This window comes from Stenella coeruleoalba, assembly GCF_951394435.1.
Source record: "Stenella coeruleoalba genome assembly, chromosome: 14".
Lineage (NCBI taxonomy): Eukaryota > Metazoa > Chordata > Mammalia > Artiodactyla > Delphinidae > Stenella > Stenella coeruleoalba.
Window position 1 is genome coordinate 63,294,358 of NC_137160.1, and position 20,680 is coordinate 63,315,037.

A 20,680-nucleotide genomic window follows, 5' to 3' on the forward strand; every position below is an offset into this window, starting at 1 on the left:
CGTTAGCGACTTAAAGAACAGAGTAGTTCAGTTCGGCAGACATTCCGTGGACACGTCCGTGTGTTAGGTGCTGGGTATGGGTAGATTTATTTCGACACTTAACTCTAGAACAGCGTTTGGCAAACTGCAGCCTGCAGCTGGCTGCTCGTTTTGGTCTTCTTTTGTCTTACACGTTGCTGCATCTCAGTGGTTCACTCCTTTTTACTGCTGAGTAGTATTCCATGGTATGGCTCCACTGCAGTTTGTTTATCCATTCAGTTGTTCAGGGCATTTGGATTGTTTCCAGCTTTTGGCTATTGCAAATAATATTACTCTGAATATGTCTCTGTATGGTCATATACTTCTCTTGGATAAATCCCTAGGAGTGGAATGACTGTGTCATATAGTACGTATATATTCAGCCTTTTAGAAACTGTCAAACTGTCTTCCACAGCAGTTGTACCATTTTTACATTCCCACTAGCACTGTAGGAGAGTTCTAGTTAACTCACATATTGTCAGCTCTTGGTATCGTCATTTTTCATTTTAGCCATTCTAATATGTAATGGTATCTCATTAGGACTTTAATTTGCATTTCCTTAATGAGTAATGATGTTGAGCATCTTTTTATGTGTTTTTGCCATCTGTATCTTCTTTGGTTAATTGTGCATTCTTTTTTTTTTTATTATTTTTGGCCATGACTCAAGGCTTGTGGGATCTTAGGTCTCCAACTAGGGATTGAACCTGGGGCCCTGGCAGCCTGGCAGTGAGAGCACCAAGTCCTAACTACTGGACCGCCAGGGAATTCCCTAGTTAATTGTCCATTAAAATCTTTTGCCCATTTTAAGAATTGGGTGGGTTGTTTTCTTTTTATTGAAATATGAGAGTTCTTTATATATTCTGGATACAAATCCTTTATCAGATGTGTGATTTACAGTTCTTCTCTCCCAGTATGCGACTTTTCTTTTTATTCTCTTAACAATGTCTTTTGAAAAGGAAAGTTCTCTTTTTTTTTTTCTGTACGCGGGCCTCTCGCAGTTGTGGCCTCTCCGTTGCGGAGCACAGCCTCCAGACGCGCAGGCTCAGCGGCCATGGCTCACGAGCCTAGCCACTCCGCGGCATGTGGTATCTTCCTGGACCGGGGCACGAACCCGTGTCCCCTGCATCGGCAGGCAGACTCTCAGCCACTGCGCCACCAGAGAAGCCATGTTCAGATTTCTTAAAGTGGCAGCTGAGGTCATTGATTTGAGACCTTTCTTCTTTTCTGATATAGGAATTTTAAGCATTTAAAAAAACTTATTTGTTTGTTTGTTTACAGCCGTGTTGGGTCTTTGTTGCTGCACGCAGGCTTTCTCTAGTTGCCGCGAGCAGGGGCTACTCTTCGTTGCGGTGCATGGGCTTCTCATTGCAGTGGCTTCTCGTTGTGGAGCATGGGCTCTAGGCGCTCGGGCTTCAGTAGTTGTGGTGCACGGGCTTAGTTGCTTCTCGGCTTGTGGGATGTTCCCAGACCAGGGCTCGAACCCGCGTCCCCTGCATTGGCAGGTGGATTCTTAACCACTGTGCCACCAGGGAAATCCCCTGATATAGAAATTTAATGCAATACATTTGCCTCTGTGAACTGCTTTAGTTGCATTTCACAAATTTTCATTAAATTAAAATGCTTTCTAATCTCCCTTTTCATTTCCTCTTTGACTCATAGGCTATTTAGAAGAATGTCAGTTGTTTTCTATATAGTCGGGGGATTTCCCAGACATCTTTCTGCTGTTGATTTTTAATTTAATTCCATTGTGATCAAACAACACACTTAAATTTGAACCTTTATGAATGTATTGAGATTTGTTTTATGGCTCATATATTTATCTATTATGGTGAATGTTTTGTACGCATGTGAAAAGAATGTGTATTCTGCTGTAGTTGGGCAGAGATTTCTGTGAATGTCGGTTGGGTCCAGCTGGTTGATAGTGTTGTTCAGGTTGTCTGTATCCTTGCAGATCTTCTGTCTGCTTGTTCTATCAGTTATTGAGAGAAGGGATTGAAGTTGATTGTGAATTTGTCTCTTAGCAGTTACAGCAGTTTTTCCTTCATTTGAAGCTCTGCTATAGATGCAGAGACATTTAAGGTTATTATGTCCTTTATCACTATTAAATACCTTCTTCATTTATCGTAATATTATTTACCCTGAAGTCTCCTTTGTGTGGTATTAATACAGCCACCCCTGGGACTTCCCTGGTGGTGCAGTGGTTAAGAATCTGCCTGCCAATGCAGGGGACACGGGTTTGAGCCCTGGTCTGGGAAGATCCTACATGCCGCGGAGCAGCTAAGCCCGTGCACCACAACTACTGAGCCTGCGCTCTAGAGCCCGCAAGCCACGACTACTGAGCCCGCATGCCACAACTACGGAAGCCCATGCGCCTAGAGCCCGTGCCCCGCAACAAGAGAAGCCACCGCAATGAGAAGCATGCCCACCACAACGAAGAGTAGTCCCCGCTCACCGCAACTAGAGAAGGCCCCCACGCAGCAACAAAGACCCAACACAGCCAAAAAATAAATCAAAAAAAATATATATATATATACAGCCACCTCTGCTTTCTTTTTTTTTTTTTTTTTTGTGGTACGCGGGCCTCTTACTGCTGTGGCCGCTCCCATTGCGGAGCACAGGCTCCGGACGCGCAGGCTCAGCAGCCACGGCTCACGGGCCCAGCCGCTCCACGGCATGTGGGATCCTCCCGGACCGGGGCACGAACCCGTGTCCCCTGCATCAGCAGGTGGACTCCCAACCATTGCACCACCAGGGAAGCCCTCTCTTTTCATCCATGTGAGCATGCCATATCTTTTTCCATTGTTTCATATTCACCTATTTGTGTCCTTATATAAAGTGGGTTTCTTTTAGACACATGTAGTTTCATCGTGCTTTTCTTACCTATGTAACAAATTCTGCCTTTTAATTAGGGTGTTTCGATCACCCCATATATTTATTGATCAGGCAAATTTAATTACAGTCTGCCATTTTGTCGTTTGTTTTCTATTTGTGGCAACCGTTGTTTCCTTTTCCCTTTGTTTATTCTTCCTTTGGGTTGAGTATGTTTTGTTCCTTTTGTCTTCCTCGTTGGCTTATTTGCTGTAGCTCTTGTGTTAGTTTAGTGATATTCAGCTTTAACTTATCACATTCATGAGACAGACCACTTTACCTGTAGTGTTAGAGCCTTTAAATGGTATGCTTCAGTTTCTCCTTTCCCGGCTTTTGTGCTGCTGTTGTCACAATTTTACTTCCACTCAGGTTATAAGCCCCACAATGGAGTATGTGTGCATTTGCTTTAAGTGCCTCCAGGTTGGCAGTCTTCTGTTTTTTCCTCTCAGAACTGAGAAGTGTTGTTCCACCATCTTCCAGCTTGTGTTGTTTCTAGTGAGAAATCTGCTGTCATCTTTACTTTGTTTTTCTGTGCATCATGTCTTTTTTATCTGCTTTTAAGACTTTTCTCTTTATTGCTGGTTTTAGGCAATTTGATTATGATGTGCCCTGGAGTATTTTTCTCTCTATTTCTTGTGTCTGTGGTTCATCGAGCTACTTGGATCTGTGGGTTTATAGTTTTCATCAAATTGGGGAATTTTTCTGCCATTGTTTCTTCAAATATTTTTTCGTTTCCCCTCCGTGTACATGTGTACGGGTGGCTTGAAGTGGTCCCAGAGCCACAATTCATTTTTTTCTAGCCTTCTTTTCTTTCTGTTTAGAGTTTCTGTTGTTTGTGCAGTGTGTTTGTATCTCTCACAGTAGGTTTCTTTCTTTGTGTCTTCCATATCTCTACTTAACATGTTTAATCTTTCCTCTAACTTCTTCAACATTTACAATACAGTTATAATAATTCTTAATGTTTTTATCTTTTCTGTCATTTCTGCCATTTCTGGATTGATTTTTTTTCCTCCTCATTTTGGTCATAATTTCCTGTTTGCATGTCTGGTAATTTTTTTATTGGATGGCAGACTATGAATTTTTTTTTTTTTTTTTGCGGTATACGGGCCTCTCACTGTTGTGGCCTCTCCCGTTGCGGAGCACAGGCTCCGGACGCGCAGGCTTAGCGGCTATGGCTCACGGGCCTAGCCGCTCCGCGGCATGTGAGATCTTCCTGGACCGGGGCACGAACCCGTGTCCCCTGCATCGGCAGGTGGACTCTCAACCACTGTGCCACCAGGGAAGCCCAGACTATGAATTTTGACTTTCTGAGTTCTGCATATTTCTGCATATTCCTATAAATATTCTTGAGCTTTGTTTTAGGGTGTGACTTGGAAACAGTTTGGTCATTTCAGCTCTTCATTTTAATCTTGGTTAGTCAGGACTAGGGCAGCATTCAGCCTAGAGTTAATTTTTCCCCACTAACCAGGCAAGACTCTTCTGCATCTTGACCCAGTGCCCCATGAATTAGAAGTTGTTTCCAGTGTGGATCCTGAGAACAGGTGCTTTTGTGGCTCTGATGAGCTTCAGTTATTGTTATTGTTCCCTCTTACCCCAAGGATGGTCTCTCCCCGGCCGTGCCTGCTGATAGCACACCTGAGAGCCAGGGCAGGCGGGTGGCAGGAGCTGGCTGACCCCAGCCTCAGTCAGGCCCTTCGGTATTGAGTTACTCACTGTTTTGTCTGTCCCCTATTACAGTTGCTTCCAGAAACCACTTCCTTAAAGCACAGGTCTTGTAATGTCACTGGCTAAATCACCTTTGCTCCATACAGCATGTGACCTGAAGTTCAAAATACCTTCCTCCCCCCGTTCCCCGTGGTCTCCGTTCGTGGCAGGCTCCCCTGTTCCTCCCTTCCTGCGCCATCCTATGCACCTTGTGAAGCCTCGGGAGCCCCGTGCCCCCACGTCATCCAGGCAGTGGCCTGAGGCCCTGGGTGGGGGCGGCCTCTCCCCCTGCATTCACCTAGCATGCTGGCACCTCTGTCTGGTCAGTGTCTGTGTCGGCCCTGCCCCGTGTGCTCAGAGGTGCAGGTGGCACCGCATCCTCAACGGCCTCTTGCCTTTGGTCCCACAGAGCTGCGGTGCAACCCAGGCCAGTTTGCCTGTCGCAGCGGCGCCATCCAGTGCATCCCCCTCCCCTGGCAGTGTGACGGCTTGGTGACCTGTGAGGATGAGAGTGATGAAGCCAACTGTCCAGGTGAGTGTCAGGCCGGGGGACGCGTGTGGTGGCCGCCCTCCCCTCCTCCCTCTCTCTTTCTGTGTCTCTTTAAAAAATGCATGCCCAGTGCCGCAGGTCCCAGTGCGGCCGGTTGCAGGGCCAGGGCCATAGGGGGCATGAGGGGGCCCAAGAGGCCACATTTGGGGGCACCGCGGCCCACAGCGAGCCCCTGTGTGGCAGCCCTGGTGACCGGCCGTGGCCCTCTTGCCATCCTGCCCACTTGGGCCCTGGAGACAGGGGTGGATGCCACACGAAATCTGAGTTGCAGCTCCTTTGCTCAGTTCTGCCCCCGTCCCCTCGATTAGGGTTGCCCCCAAGAGCAACGTGTTCATGGCAGCCCTAGCTCTCAGCTTGGTCCAGGGTGTGTGCATGTGCCTGTGACACACATACATCACACACTCATCCGCTGAAGACCTGGGTGTCGGCTCGAGGTGTTGGACAGTATCTGCCTGTGAAGGTGACTGTTGAGAGGCGACCCCTCCCGGTCATCCTGGATCCTGTTCTGGCTTGGCTATCTCTTGCATGTCTCTGGTTGAGGTGTCTGTCTTTTTGGTGACATTGGGGATAGTGGCGGCCAGGCTGGGAGCCTCCAGGGCAGGCCCATGTCTGGGAGCCCACCCAGTCATTGAATATCTTTGTGGGTGCGGGGTGCAGGCAGGGTCTCAGCTGTGACCTCCCTGATGTGGTGAAGTTTAAGTAAATCCATGGAAAGTCCTAGCCGTGCTAGGTCTGGCTGCTTTTGAACTTGGACTGCAGGACTTCTTGAGTGACCACAAGAGTTTATTTCATTGTCCTGCTAAAAGCCTGCTAAAATTATAACAAAAGAGTACAAAATATGTAAAACCACAGGGACCAAGAAAATGGGAAAAGATGACACAGTAGATCAGTAATTTCAGGAGTATTTTGGGGAGGTAGAAAGCAGATGGTGTGCCTGATGCAGTCTGGGCCTTCAGGACAGTCCCTGCCTTTCAGGGGCTGGAGCTGTCTTACCCAGACCCCCTGCCAGAGGCTTCTGGTGTTGTTTAGCCCCTGAGATGCATTCCTGTGACATTTGGAAGGTGGAAGGTAAGGGACCCCTTCTTCCCCTGGCCACAGTGTGGGTGTGTGGGCTCAGACAGTGGGAGCGTGGCAGGGCTGCAGAGTGGTGGTTGTCCCAGCAGCATTTTCTGCTCAGCAGTGGGTGGCAGACTGGCCTGCTCGCTCTCAGCTGCAGCACAGAGGGGGCATTGACGGTTAGAGGTGGCCCATTTTCTTTGTGCATCCCCCAGCCTTGTCAGTTGTTTGAAAGCACAAATTCCCTTTGTGTTGGAAATACCTATGTGGTCCCTGCTCTCCTGAGTGAACCATGTCTGATACAAACGGGAATGTAAAAGTTTTACTGGAGAAGAATTCACAGCTTTATTAAGAGACATTAAAGAAGACTTGAATAAGAAGAGACAGGGTGTTCTTAGCAAGGAAGTCTCAGTGTGGTAAAGCTGCCTGTTCTTCTTATTATTGATCTGTGGATTCAGTGTTCTGGGAAATATGACAAGTCAGTTCTAAAACCCATGGAAGGATAAAGTCCTGATATCATTTGTCCACTTTGAAGAAGAGAAAGAAGCACACACCAGCCTTGCCAGTGCTGAGGCTTCCTTCACAGTTGGCTCAGGGATTGGCTGGTGAGACAGAAGAGCTGCCAGAAATGGACCAGAGAAACTTGATTTGAGACAGAAGTGGATTACCCGTCACTAGACAAAGGATGGAGTCCGAAAGGAATGCCATCAGATCCCTGATGAACAGTGTTGGTTTCAGGTTAATTGAAGAAAAACTCCTGGAAGACCGTAGAGGAGAATACCTTTATGACCTTGGTAGGGAAGTTTTTTTTAAGTCACAAAAAAATGTTAACTCTTAAATAGAAACGACCAGTCTTACCAGATTAAAATTAAGGTCTCCCCTTTATCAAAAAGCCCCAATAAAGAATGTGAACAGACAAGTACAGAGTGGGAAGCCTATAAAGGATTATAATCCAGCGTGTGTAGAGGACTCCTGCGGATGGACAAAAGACGGTCAGGCATGTCAACGAATAAGAAAAACGAACAAGAATGGTGGCTCAACACATAAAGAGATGTCCTACCTCATTAGTATTCAGAGGCGACAGTGAGCTCCCACTTTGCAGATACTTAGATTGGCGAAACGGAGGACGTCTGACAAACCCGGGTGTTGGAGGTCTTTGGGCTGCTGGTGAGAGGGGTGCACTGACACACCCACTTTGGAAAACAGGCATTAACCTGCAAAGCTGAACATCCTCATATTCTGTGATCCAGGATTGCCATTTGGGGGAAGCTCTGGAGAAATTTTTGCAGTGCTGTTCATACTAATGTACAGCTTGGAAACAACCCAAATGTGTGTTCACATAGCGGAGTATTTGACCCAGCGACAGCAGGTGCCTGTTAGGTTCCTGTAGCAACATGGAAACTTTTTTTTTTTTTTTGCAGTATGTGGGCCTCTCACTGTTGTGGCCTCTCCCGTTGCGGGGCACAGACTCCGGACGCGCAGGCTCAACGGCCATGGCTCACGGGCCCAGCCGCTCCGCGGCATGTGGGATCTTCCCGGACCAGGGCACGAACCTGTGTCCCCTGCATTGGCAGGCGGACTCTCAACCGCTGCGCCACCAGGGAAGCCCAACACGGAAACCCTTAAAGCAGGATGTAGGTGACAGGGCAAGTTGCCCCAAAGTACACACAGTACAGTAAAGACAAGCATAACTGAGCACCATCTCATTTTCAGATACATCTGTGTGTGGTAAACCAAGAGGAAGAAAGGCTGAACAGCCCAGATACACAAAACCCGGGCTTCTGGTTCCTCGCTGGTGGGAAGACAGAGGTGTCAGCCTGGGAGAAGCAGACGTCGGGGTGCAGCCCTGTAGCAGATGACCTACTCAGTGGGGGCTGGGGGTTCATGACGTACTTTATTACTAGGCTTTACATCTTACATAAGTGCTGCATGTACTCTTTGGAATGTTTCAGATATTAGACAGCCTTGTTTGTTTTTTAAGAGAAGCCAATGGAAGGAAAGTGAAAACTGATGTGGCAGAGAAAATGCAACCGCGGGCCTGCTTGGGGGAGAGAACACCAGGAAATGAGCCAGTTTGCCCAGCAGGCCCTAAATGCCCAGGCTGGTGGGCATCTGGCTGGGGGTGGCTGGGCTTCCTCACTTCCTCACTTTCTCCACGGAGCTAGATGACTCTTCCATGGCAGACATGAAGCTTATTTTCCAGACTTTGGCCGTCCAGTATGGTAGCCACGAGTCACGTGTGGCTTCTGAGTGCCTGAAATGTGGCCGTTTCCAACTAAGATGCACCACAACTGTAAAGTATACACTGAATATCAAAGAGTTAGTACAAAAAAGTAAAACACCTCATTAATACTTTTTAATATTTATTACATGTTGAAATTATAGTACTTTGAATATATTGGATTAAATACAATTATTAAAATTAATTTCATCTCTTTTGAAATGTGGCTTGCATTATATTTCTGTTAGATAGCACTTGGACTTACAGTCTGCAGAATAGGAGGTACCAGGCCCAGCAGAGGGGAGCCATGGAGGTGGTAAACAGAGGAATTAAGAGAAATTCTCTATGGGGACAGATGAGACCCTTGACCATATCTTCTGCCCTGCTCCCCAAATGGTCTGTTTCCTCAGGCAGGGGGTTGCCGGAGTCTTTTCTGGAGAAATTGGTGCATCATGGATGAGGTAGAAGCGGTATCAACAAGCTGGAGGGTTCTCACCTTGAACTCACCTGAACCCTACCAGCACCTGGCCCACGAGTACCTACAGAGCCTCTGGCAAGCTGGACCGCCTTCCTCTTAAACATGAAAGACACCCAGTGCTCTCTAGACTCTGGAAGAAAACAGCCACGGGATGCTCCCTGGACTCTGGATAGAGCATCCTAGACCAAAAGGACCAGCACAGAGTGGCTGAGGTAGCTAACTCTGCTGTGTGTAAAATAGCAGTTAGATGTGGGGGCTCAGAACCAAGCTGCCTGGGCTGGTTCCCCGCCTCCGCCTCCTCCGGCTGTAGTCCTGTGGGCAAGATGCTTTTTGAACTTCATTGTCCTCACCTGTGAGACGGGGGATAATAGTGCCTACCTTAGGGTTGCTAGAGGATTGATGTACACAAGGTGTGCTTAGAGCAGAACACAGCACTCAGCAATCACTCACTATATGTTAGCTCTTATTTTATTAATTCAGGGAGTAAAAGAAAACTTCAGCAATATATTCTTCTTGTTTTTTTTGTGGCTGCGCTGCATGGCATAGCAATATATTCTGATGTCAGCAAAATGGCTGTCTCAGAAACTTCAGACGCCCATTCTGCCATGCATACATTCAAAAAGCAACTAGAAGATGGGTAAAATAACTTCATGGAAGCTCTGGAAAACGGTCAAAGTCTATAGCAACCATGGGAACACCCAATCAGGAAGAAGCCACATTCAAGTGGTAGGAAATATCATGGCATTTTTACTCACCCTTGGCCCACTTCCTCCCCCAGTGGCACAGCACAGTCTAAAAGAAGCAACAACCCAATTCCAAATTCCTTGCCTCCAACCAGAGGGAGCAGAGTGACCTTATTTGCAACATTCTGACCTGTCTGGGGGCTGCCTGAGGGACTGATGTCTGTTTTTTCTGACTTGGAACTCAGATAGGGAAAAATTACATAGTTTGGATCTCAGCCAGCAAAAAACTGCAGAAAGTGTCAAGCAATGCTCACAAAAACTGGGTACAGACCTGCAGGTGCCTGGGGTAAGGGACTGTGGGTGAGGAATACAATAGTACGTCCAAGACCCTGAGAAGCAGGTGACTGGCTCTGGGAAATTAAGACATTTTAAAGCAGGCATATATACTTAAGAATCAAAAGAAGTTCACACACAGGACCAGACACAATGCAAGTGTGGAAAAGGCCTAAGAAGACGTTAAGCCTTCACCCTGAGCTGTTCTCAAGGCTTAGAATAAACCCTGCTAATTAATGAAGGTCTTCCCCAATACAGAGCCAGTCTGCAAAGATTGGGAGAGGATTTATTCAAATGCCTAATTTTCAACAACAAAATAACAGACATACAAAGAAGCAGGAGAACACAGCCCATTTGAAGGAAGAAAATTATGTGGCAGATACAATCCCTCAAGAAACAGTGGGCCTCAGACATACTAAAGAAAGGCTTTAAAGCTACCATCTTAAGTGTGCTCAAAGAGGTGAAGGAAAATATGGACAAAAAACTAAACTGAATTGAAAACTTCACTAGAAGCAGGCTCCAACAGGCAGAAGAAAGACTAGGTGAGCTTGCAAACTGAACATTTGAAATTACTGAGTGTTTGGAACAGAAAGAACAAAGAAAGGTGAACAGAGCCTTGGGGACTTGCAGGATCACCCAACAACAACCAACAGAATGCACATCTTTTTACTCAAATGTACATTTAACATTCTCTAGGCTAGACCATATGTTGGGCCACAAAATAAGTCTGAACAAATTTAAAAGACTGAAATCATATAAATCACAGTGGAATGAAACCATAATAGGTATCAACAGTAGAAGGAAAACTGAAACATTCACAAATACATGAAAATTCAACAGTATACTCTTAAACAGTCGTGAGTCAAGAAGAAATCACACAGGAAATTAGAAAATATCTTGAGATAAATGAAAATGAAAAGAACAAACCATAGACTTCCTGGTGGCACAGTGGTTAAGAATCTGCCTGCCAATAAATAAATAAACAAATAAATTTATTTAAAAGAAAACAACAAACCAAAACTTAGGGGCTGCAGCAAAAATGGTACTAAGAAGGAAATATGTAGCTGTAAACACTATATTAAGAGAGAGAGAGAGAGTGTCAGCTGGAGGGGGGGAGGAAGGGTCTCAAATCAACAATCTAACTTTAGACCTTAAGGAAGTAGAAAAAGAAGAACAAACTAAACTCAGTGCTAGCAGAAGGAAGAAAATAATAAAGATCAGAACAGAGGTAAACAGAATAGAAAAACAATGGAGAAAATCAACAAAACCAAAGGTCAACAAAATTGACAAACCTTTAGCTAGATTGACTAAAGAGAAAAGACTCAACTTCTTCGTAGAAACACCGAATGGCTAATGGTGCCACTGCTGTGGAAGGGCCCAGAGGCCGTGGGGGCCCTGAAATGGGGAGAAAAATAAAGTGAGTGAAGCCGGGAAAGAAAAAAGAGAGTAAAGACTCAAATAACTAAAATAAGAAATGAAAGTTGAGGGGACTTCCCTGGTGGTCCAGTGGTAAAGAATCTGCCTTCCAGTGGGGATGCGGGTTCGATCCTTGGTTGGGGAACTAAGATCCCACATGCTGCAGGGCAACTAGGCCCACGCGCCACAACTACTGAGCTTGCGCGCCTCAACAACAGAGCCCACCTGCCGCAAATTGCAGAGCCCACACACTCTGGAGCCCGCGCGCCACAGCTAGAGAGAGAAAACCCGCATGCCACAACTGGAGAGAAGCCTGCGTGGCAATGAAAGATCCCATATGCCTCAACAAAGATCCCACGTGCCGCAGCTAAGACCTGACGCAGCCAAAAAAAAAAAAAAACAAAAAAAAACAAATGAAAGTTGGGACATAGGGGCTTACACACCGTGATCAAATGGATTTATTCTTGGAATGCAAGGGTGGTTCAAAAAACTAAAATGTGTAATATACCACACTAGTAGAATGTAGGAAAAAACACATGATCTTCTTGATGCAGGAAGAGCATTTGGCCAAATTAAACATTCTTTCATGGTGAAACACTCAACAAGCTAGGAATAGAAGGAAACTACCTAAACATAATAAAGGAGGAGCTTAGTGGAGGAAGAGGAGCTGGGAGTCTGCCATCCCCTCCTTAAATAAAGAACCATGACTTTCAGCTGAACTGGTATCCCCCATACCAGAGACCCCCTGTTTTACTTTTTTAGTAAATCCCCCATGGTCTGCTAGGGTGAAGGAGGGGCAGGTTTCCTGAGCACACCATGCAGGGGTTGGGAGCTGGGTGTGTGGACTGCCTTCTCCCTGATTTTTTAAAAAATTAATTAATTTATTTATTTTTGGCTGCATTGGGTCTTCATTGCTGTGTACGGGCTTTCTCTAGTTGTGGTGAGCGGCAGCTACTCTTTGTTGCGGTGCACAGGCTTCTCATTGTCATGGCTTCTCTTGTTGTGGAGCATGGGCTCTAGGTATGCGGGCTTCAGTAGTTGTGGCACACGGGGTCTAGAGTGCAAGCTCAGTAGTTGCGGCACACGGGCTTAGTTGCTTTGCGGTATGTGGGATCTTCCCAGACCAGGGATCGAACCTGTGTCCCCTGCTTGGCAGGCGGACTCTCAACCACTGCGCCACCAGGGAAGTCCCTGCCTTCTCCCTGATTTAATACTAGAAATTTCATATCTCCAGAAAAGGCTTGAGAGTAGTGCAGTGAATAGTGCAGTGAACGCTCCTGTAGCCCTTACTTGCATTCATCAGCCATTAGCATTTTGCTACAGTTGCTTTCTCTATGTACATTTTTTTCTGAACCCTTTGAGAGTGTATTACAGATATGATATTTACCCCTAAATATTCAGCATCTTCTGAGAATGTGAACAATCCACTCTAACCACAGTACAATTTTCACATGCAAGAAACTTACTATAACACTATTATCTTATATATAGTCCATATTGAAATTTTTTTCAATGGTCACAAAAGTGTCACTTACAGGTTTTTTAAACTTTTAAGTCCAGGATTTAGTCAAAGGTTACATGTTGTATTTTCTTGCCATCTTGCTCTGTCCTTTAGTCAAGAGGTGTCCCCAGCCTTTTTATTTATTTATTTATCATTTATTTATGTTTTATAAATTTATTCATTTATTTTTGGCTGCGTTGGGTCTTCATTGCTGCGTGCAGGCTTTCTCTAGTTGAGGCGAGCGGGGGCTACTCTTCTGTTGCGGTGCGTGGGCTTCTCACTGGGGTGGCTTCTCTTGTTGCGGAGCACGGGCTCTAGGCGCGCGGGCGTCAGTAGTTGCAGCATGTGGGCAGTTGTGGCTTGCGGGCTCTAGAGCACAGACTCAGTAGTTGTGGCGCATGGGCTTAGTTGCTCCATGGCATGTGGGATCTTCCCAGACCAGGGCTCGAACCCTTGTCCCCTGCATTGGCAGGAAGACTCAACCACTGCGCCACCAGGGAAGCCCCAGAAAACTTTTTTTTAAATCATGAGTTCGTATTTGCTGTACCTCCGATTCTAATCTAGACTTCCTCCTCTCCTCCCCCATCTCATATTTGTACCTCCCTTTCCCATAAGAACGAACCCTGGTTCCCAGCACCATCTGTATATGTACTCATTTGGCCAATTCTAAAGTACACATAAAAGAGTTTTGGAATTACTGCTCTTGTACCACGGCCAAGAACAAACCTACTAACTAAATTCTAGGATTTCTTCTCAGTTCTTTATGATGTTAGACTGTGTTGCACTGAGGGGGTACAGTCATTGTCTAGTCAGAAGCCACCAGATTCATTCCTGTTTTTCTTCTGTGTGATGTGTTAACGTCTGAATGTTTGCATTCAGTTTTAGGACTTTGCCTCCTCATCTTCATTTATTTTTTAATTGAGATATAAATCATGTACCATAAAATTCATCCCTTTAAAGTGTACAATTTCATGGGCTTTAGTGTATCCACAAGATTAACTGATTTTTTTTTTAGAATATGTAAAACATTAGCAAGATTCAAAACTTGTAACTGTATAAAAACATACACTTAGAAGTTCTATTTCCCTTTACCTGTTTCCACCATATCCAATAGGCCACTAGCTTGATTGGTTTCTGGCCTATCTTTTCTGAGTTTTGGGCATTTTTTTGATTACAAAAATAAGCAAATGTGTGTATATTTTACTACTTGTTTCTTTTTCTTTACCCTTTCTTACATAAAAAAAGTGTCTTACTGTGTGTACTTTTTGCCCTGATTTTTTTTCTTTTTTAATTCAGTAGAATATCCTTAAAATAACTCTGTATTAATTCATAAAGTTTTTTTTTTTAAAAATTCTTTCTTACTGTTATATTGCTCTCCATCTTAGGAACGTACCGTATTTTATTTAGCCAGTCTCCTATGTGTGGGCCTTTAGGTTGTCCTCATTAGTTTGCTATTAAAAATAACGTCACAGTAAGTAACCTTGTGCATATGCGGGGTTATGGGGGGGGCTTTTTTGTTTTGGAGGGAGTTTTGGAGATGTATCATCAGTGTAAATTCTTAAATGTCGGATTGCTGGGTCTAAGGGTCAATGTATATAGTTTGCAAATTTCTTACTTTGCCCAGCTGCTGGCCTAGGATTTAGCTTTCTAGGCTCAAATAAATTTGGAGTGATTTACTTCTAAAATAAGACAATTTTGAGACTGACAAATGCTAAACTGGATGGTATACTGGGACAGCGGGCATAACCAGGCATCTTAGGACATGTGGTCACCTTCTCTACGTTATCACTTGTCCTTCTGTTTTCCAGTTGTTGTTTTTTTTTTTTTTTTTAATAAATTTATTTATTTATTTTTGGCTGTGTTGGGTCTTCATTGCTGCGCGCGGGCTTCCTCTAGTTGCAGGGAGCAGGGTCTGTTCTTCAGTGTGGTGTGCGGGCTTCTCATTGCGGTGGCTTCTCTTGTTGTGGAGCACGGGCTCTAGAGTGCAGGCTCAGTAGTTCTGGCACACGGGCTTTTAGTTGCTCCGCGGCATGTGGGATCTTCTCGGACCAGGGCTCGAACCCGTATCCCCTGCATTGGCAGGCAGATTCTTAACGACTGCGCCACCAGGGAAGTCCTGTTTTCCAGTTTTTAGAACTTTGTCATTCTCTTAACTGTTCCGTTTGTCCTAGTGACTGCCTTTTTAAAAATCCTGTTACTGGACTTCCCTGGCAGTCCAGTGCTTAAGACTCAGTGCTTCCACTGCAGGGGCATGGGTTTGATCCCTGGTTGGGGAAGTTCTATATGCCGCACAGGGGGGCCAAAAATAATAATAATAAAATAAAATCCCATTACTGTTGTTTTAATGGGTTTCAGAGAACAAGGTGTGTTTGTTCAATCTGATATCTTTAACCAGAAGCTTCAAAAATGTTATTAATGTGGGATTTTTATATCCAGAGAAGTCAATGATATATGAGGATAAAATAAAGAAATTGTAGATATGAATAGACTCATAAATGTTGCTATACCCTTTCTTAGAAAGATGTGATCTTGTAAAAGGAGAGGGTTAAGCAAGAAAGAAGATGACCTGGGGTCCAGGAAACAGGGTCCCAGTGCAGGAGGGTAGCAAAGTGGACCCGAGGATCACAGCCAAGCCCCAGCCCAGAGAGCGGCCCATTCAGCCTGGAGCTGGAAGGTAGGCAGGGATTCCAGGAAACAAAGTGGAGCCAGGTGGCTCTGACACAGTGTTTTGAGTGTTTAAAATTTTTACTGTTAGCCTTTGTTATCTGCTGTAGTAGCTGAAAAAAATCAGTGGTTCATATACAGAAAGCTAAGAAAAATTTAAAACCGATGCAAATATTAACTCCAGGAAAAAAGAAAGTTGTTAGAGGATCGAAATAACCTTAGTATGCTATTTGGTTCACAAGTGAAGAATACTTACATTATTACATTATTCTACTGACTTTAGTTTTGAAATTGATGCTACTCTGTTGGGAAGGTAAGAGTGTATGTGAGCTAATAATAAGCCTGTACCTGCCTGACCTTAAGTCAGTGGGTAACACTTAAAATTGATAACACTAGAAATAGCAGGGTAAACCTATTATTCGGAAATATAGACATAACGGAAGAAATAAGTAAAAATAAGTAATTCTTTTTAAACTACTGGAAGAAGTAAGAAAAAATAATTTAAAAACTATCTGAAGAATTTTCTGTGGGAAATGGGATTAGGAGCAGGGGGCTGGGGGAGGGGAGGCAGGATTTCTATTTCATCCTGTGATGTACATACCTAAGAATTGAGAAGACCTTGAGGGAGGAGCCCCACTCAGGTCAGTCTGCTTCTGCCACAGCACTCCTGGCATCTGAGAGCTGTGGCCACAGGTGGAGTGTGCCTGGGACTGGTGGCTTCAGCTTCTGTCCCAGGCAGTAGCAGAAGGTAAAATGTCCCTTCTGTGAACTTGTGCCCTGAGACATTCATGGACCTATAGGAGCCGCCGGAGGGAGGCAGATTTTGAACTTGAAACTTATAGGGCTGTGTTTTTGTAGTTAATCTCTGTGTACCGCATATACTGTCCACATGGGTATAAAATGGGAAGACAGAGTGCTCATGTTGGCATGTCCCTGATGGAACAGAGAGAGATGGTGGTCCCTGGGGCTCCCCCAAACCATCAAACTTTAGCCCAGTGAGATCCCCCTGAGCGACATGACTGGCCCCAGCTGTGGGGAAAGAGAATCAGTTTAAAGAACGTGTTCAGCGTAACGGAAATGCTATTAGTAACTGTTATTTCCTGGCTCTCTGGTTTTAGAAATCCTGCGTTGGTTAGCAAGTATTGGTTAACTTAGAGACATTTGATTTTTGACCATGATTCTAAACCTGTTTGGTGTGAAATAGGACAGTGACATGTGTCCCGACAGCTCAGAACACTGAAGAGGCTCCAGTCTGTCCTGCCCTCTCCCTCATTCGGAGACGTTACAGGCTCATCTGGACAAGTTTTAAGTTTCTGGAAACACAAATTAGAATCACTCACATTTTGTCCTTTATTTGCACATCATCTTCTTTTCCGGCCACTTGCTGTTGGGAGCAGCAAGCAGGACACTGCCTGCCCTGACTACTGACTCAGATTCCCCGTTGGACTCGCGGCCTCCAGCTCTTGCTGCCCTGATCTCCAAGGGCACACGAGGGTCCTGAGGCGGGACACTTCTCCTCTGAAGCAGGTCTGTCACGGCCTTGCCTGCCTCCCCATCTCAGACATTCCCTCTTCCTCAGATTTTCAGTAGCGTTTCAGCCGGGTCTCCTCCTTGGGCTCCCATTCTGAAGTCCGGGGACGGACATCTGAAGAGAGAGGAGCACTCCTTCGGAGACGTCAGGGCTGGACTCAGGTTGGGTTCCAGGCTTGGACTCATCCCCGTCCCCACCAAAGGGAGTGAGAGTGAGACCTTCCACTAAGGGGTCAGGGCCACCTGCTACCGGGTGCCTGGGACAGTGCCTAGAGCTGCTCTGGGGCGTCTGCACCCTGAAACCCGCACTCTGGGGCTGGCCGCACACCCTCCAGCTGGCCGCCGCGCTGTCTGTGGGGCTCAGAGAAAACTCCTTATTGTCAGAGGTGGTCCTAAGAGTGCTGTAAGGCTGCTGATCCAGTGAACTCTGCCTTCCCCAGCCACCCTCACCTCTTGCTTCTGGCCCCCAGGACACTCAGGGGGCCTGTGTCTGTTGGTGGGTTTCGGTGGCAGCATGTAATGGACGCTGAATAATGAGTGATGAGGGGGTGGATGTGGGCGTTTGGATATGAAGGAAAATGGAGTAGAGAGGAAGGCTCAGAATTGCTGCCTGAACCACAGAGAAGCCTGCTCATCACAGAGCAGCGTCCTCCACCGCCACCAGGCTGTCTGGTTACTTTACTGTGCTGTTTCACCTGCCCCCCCACCCCCTCCCCGGGCTGCAGATGGCTTCACTGCGGGCAGCATCCTGGCCACCTGGTGTTTGGTGCCCCCGGCAGAACCGGTCCTTTTCTTTCTTTCCCCTCTGCCCTAGATTCCTCGTCCCTCTGTGAGCAGTTTGACCGGTTGTATACCAGGTGCCCAGGTGCTGTGCTTGGTCTGGGGAAGAGGCCAAGACCAAGTGGAACCACAGGTCTTGCTCGTTTGAGCAGGCAGAAGGGAGGTGTGAAGAGCAGGCAAAAGGGAGGTGTGAAGTGCAGGCGTAGCGAAATATGCTTCAGCTACACCCAAGCTGGTCTTCAAGCTTGTCGCAGGCATGCCCGGTTTTGGCCTTTGCCCAGGCTGCGCCCTCTGCCTGGGAGGGCTCTGCTCCCCTTCCTCCTTATCCCTCAGCCCAGTGGGGATCTGCCCACTCCTCTGCCTGGCGCCCTGGAGGGACAGAGGCAGGGGCTTTGCATTGTCTCCTCCGGGGAGCGGGAAGTGGTGGTTCTCAGACATGTGCACAGGGCACCCCAGTCCCAGAGAGCTGAAGCCGTCCCACCCCAGGGCAGTGTTTGAAGAGGGCAGCTTCTCCTCTAGGTCTTTGCCTGGGGTCCAACTTATCTCAGGCACTGGGAACACATTTTATGTGTTAGAGTGATTGGCAAGCTGATCCCATCACCTGCCTGGGAAGGGACTATGGAAACTCCGAGGAAATACTCTACTGAGTAGTTAGTGGAAGAGGGACAAAGCTGCTAGGGTCTCAGAAGGACACACATGTGCTTCTTCTACAAAAATTAGGAAATGCAGGCAGCTCCAGCTTGGAACCTTAGGCGTTGTGGTAATTAAAGAAATCGATTCACAGATGCTGAGCAGCCATTGAAAGTGATCTTCACTAAAGAATATGGAAAGCTGTTTATAGTCTTCAGCTTGCAAAGCAAATCATAAAATAGTGCTTGACGTGATCCCAATAGTTTTAAGGATTTGTGTAGAAAGGAGAGATTGGAAGGGCAGCAACCTCTAGAATAGTACAGTTTATCTGTTTTGTCTTTTCAAACTTTTGTATTTCTCAAATATTTTACATTGAATATGTGTTATTTTATAATGGGAAAAAATAAAGATAATTTATTAAATAAAAACAGTGTCAGGGAATTCCCTGGCGGTCTCCTTTCACTGCCAGGGCCCAGTTCGATCCCTGCTGGGGAATTAAGGTCCTCTGCCCCTGCCCACAGGTGGGAGAGGTGGGGACTGCCCGTTGCCATGCCACGCCCCTACCACGCCCATCGCCCCACCTTGGCATGCGCCACGCCCCTCCTGGGCCACACTCCACCCACCACCCACCCCACCACCCCCGCCTGGCCTGAGGTTGTTGAGCCAGCTGCAGGCAGGTGTCTGTTGTGTCTGCGAAGTCGTGCAGACCAAGTTCATTGCCTGTGCTGACCCTGTACCGGTATCCTCCACCAGGCGCCCCCCAGCAGGCAGAGCGCAGAGGCCCCTCGGAAACATAGCCCCTGGCTCTCTCCTGCCTTGGGTAAATCTCCTCACTTCTCTGGGTCTCCTCTCTCAGACCTGCGAATTACTCTTGGACCACCACACATAAAGCTAGCATTCTTCCTCACCCTGAGCTTTCTGGTCACACTTTAACCATGCTCCAGGCCTGCTGCACACGAGGGCCTGTGCCAGGTGCCCTGACCCTGGCCTTGAGGCTGAGAGAGGGGCAAGCAGACAGAGAGGGCCACACACAGCTAAGAGGGGAGGCTCCAGGTCAGTGGGGGAGCAGCCTGGACTCTGCAGAGAACCCCCTGTGGCCAGGGATGCAGGAGGGTGTTAAGCAGGAGTGGCTGACCCTGTGATGTGCCCACAGTAGCCTGTTAGAAAATGCAACTGAGAGTCCCCATTTCGTAGTCATAATGAAAAATGAAGACTGCCCAGGCGTAATTTCAGCAAGAAGCTCATGTAACCCATTTGGCATGAACGGCACGTTTTAGAGTTCTAAAGAAAACCTGAATAGATGGAATCTGTGCTTCCTCCTCCCTGCCCTCCCAATCCCCCCGCCATCTGACTGTACCGGGGTTCACTTTGGCGTCTGGCCCTCATGAACAGTGTTGACAGCCACTCTCTCTCTGCTTTCAGAAGTGATCGGGGAGGCGCGTCCTTACCATGGGAAGGAGGCTGTGGATCCGAGGCCGGGGCGGGCTCGAGGCGGCGACCCCACGCACTTCCATGCCATGAATGTGGCGCAGCCCGTCCGCTTCAGCAGTAAGTTGCAGACCTGCCCTGTTCATGAACAAAGGCTCACCCCCCACGTGGTCCCTGGCTCTCCCATGCCACTTGGCTGTGCCGGAGTGTCCACCTAAAATAGCCCTTCAGGGCCTCCTTTGATGGGTGAAGCTGCACAATGACCTGCCCAAAGCCACCCAGCCCGAGTGAGGAAGCCATGACCTGAACCCAGGCTCTGGAACCAGGCTGCTTTTTTTTTAAGAGATGGTTATTACCTTTGGGGGCTGAACTGTACCCACCCTTTTGTAGGTGGAGAAGCAGGCTCTCCCTCCATTTAAAAATTTTTTTAAATAACTAGTTATTTAATGAACTCTCTACAATATTAGGAGTTTAAAAGAGCAGAATAAATTTAAGGAAAATTGAAAGGCAGAAAAACCACAGCTGAAACCCCCTTCTGAGTAGACATACTTAGGTGTGGTGATGTAGTGGGAATGCTCACACTGCCAGCCTGAGGCGTTCTACCAGCTCATCAGCCACTTTACTCAGCGAACTCAGCGGCTGGTCTTGACTGCCCAGCGGCTACAGCCTCATACAACTGGGAGGCTTATGGTCTTGGAGGCAGAGCTCCCCTGTTGAGCCTCAGCTTCCCCCTTCTTGGGTGGTTTCTGAGCTGCTTAGATGCAGCATGTACAATTGCATTTTGGAGTGAGGATGCTAACTTGGGGGACAACTCCCCGCC

At 46.8% G+C, this 20,680-nt stretch overlaps 1 protein-coding gene across 2 annotated transcripts in view; it reads left to right on the plus strand.

Moving 5' to 3' along the window:
- The window catches only part of DGCR2 (DiGeorge syndrome critical region gene 2), a 69,697-nt gene that overhangs the window by 27,736 nt on the left and 21,281 nt on the right, over positions 1 to 20,680 (plus strand). The window contains exons 2-3 of one of the 2 annotated variants that reach the window (XM_079941726.1): positions 5,000 to 5,122; positions 19,855 to 19,980. In XM_079941726.1, the coding sequence (XP_079797852.1) occupies positions 5,000 to 5,122; positions 19,855 to 19,980 (249 nt within the window). The remainder of the gene's footprint in view (positions 1 to 4,999; positions 5,123 to 19,854; positions 19,981 to 20,680) is intronic. The other variant, XM_079941727.1, reaches the window with a different exon arrangement.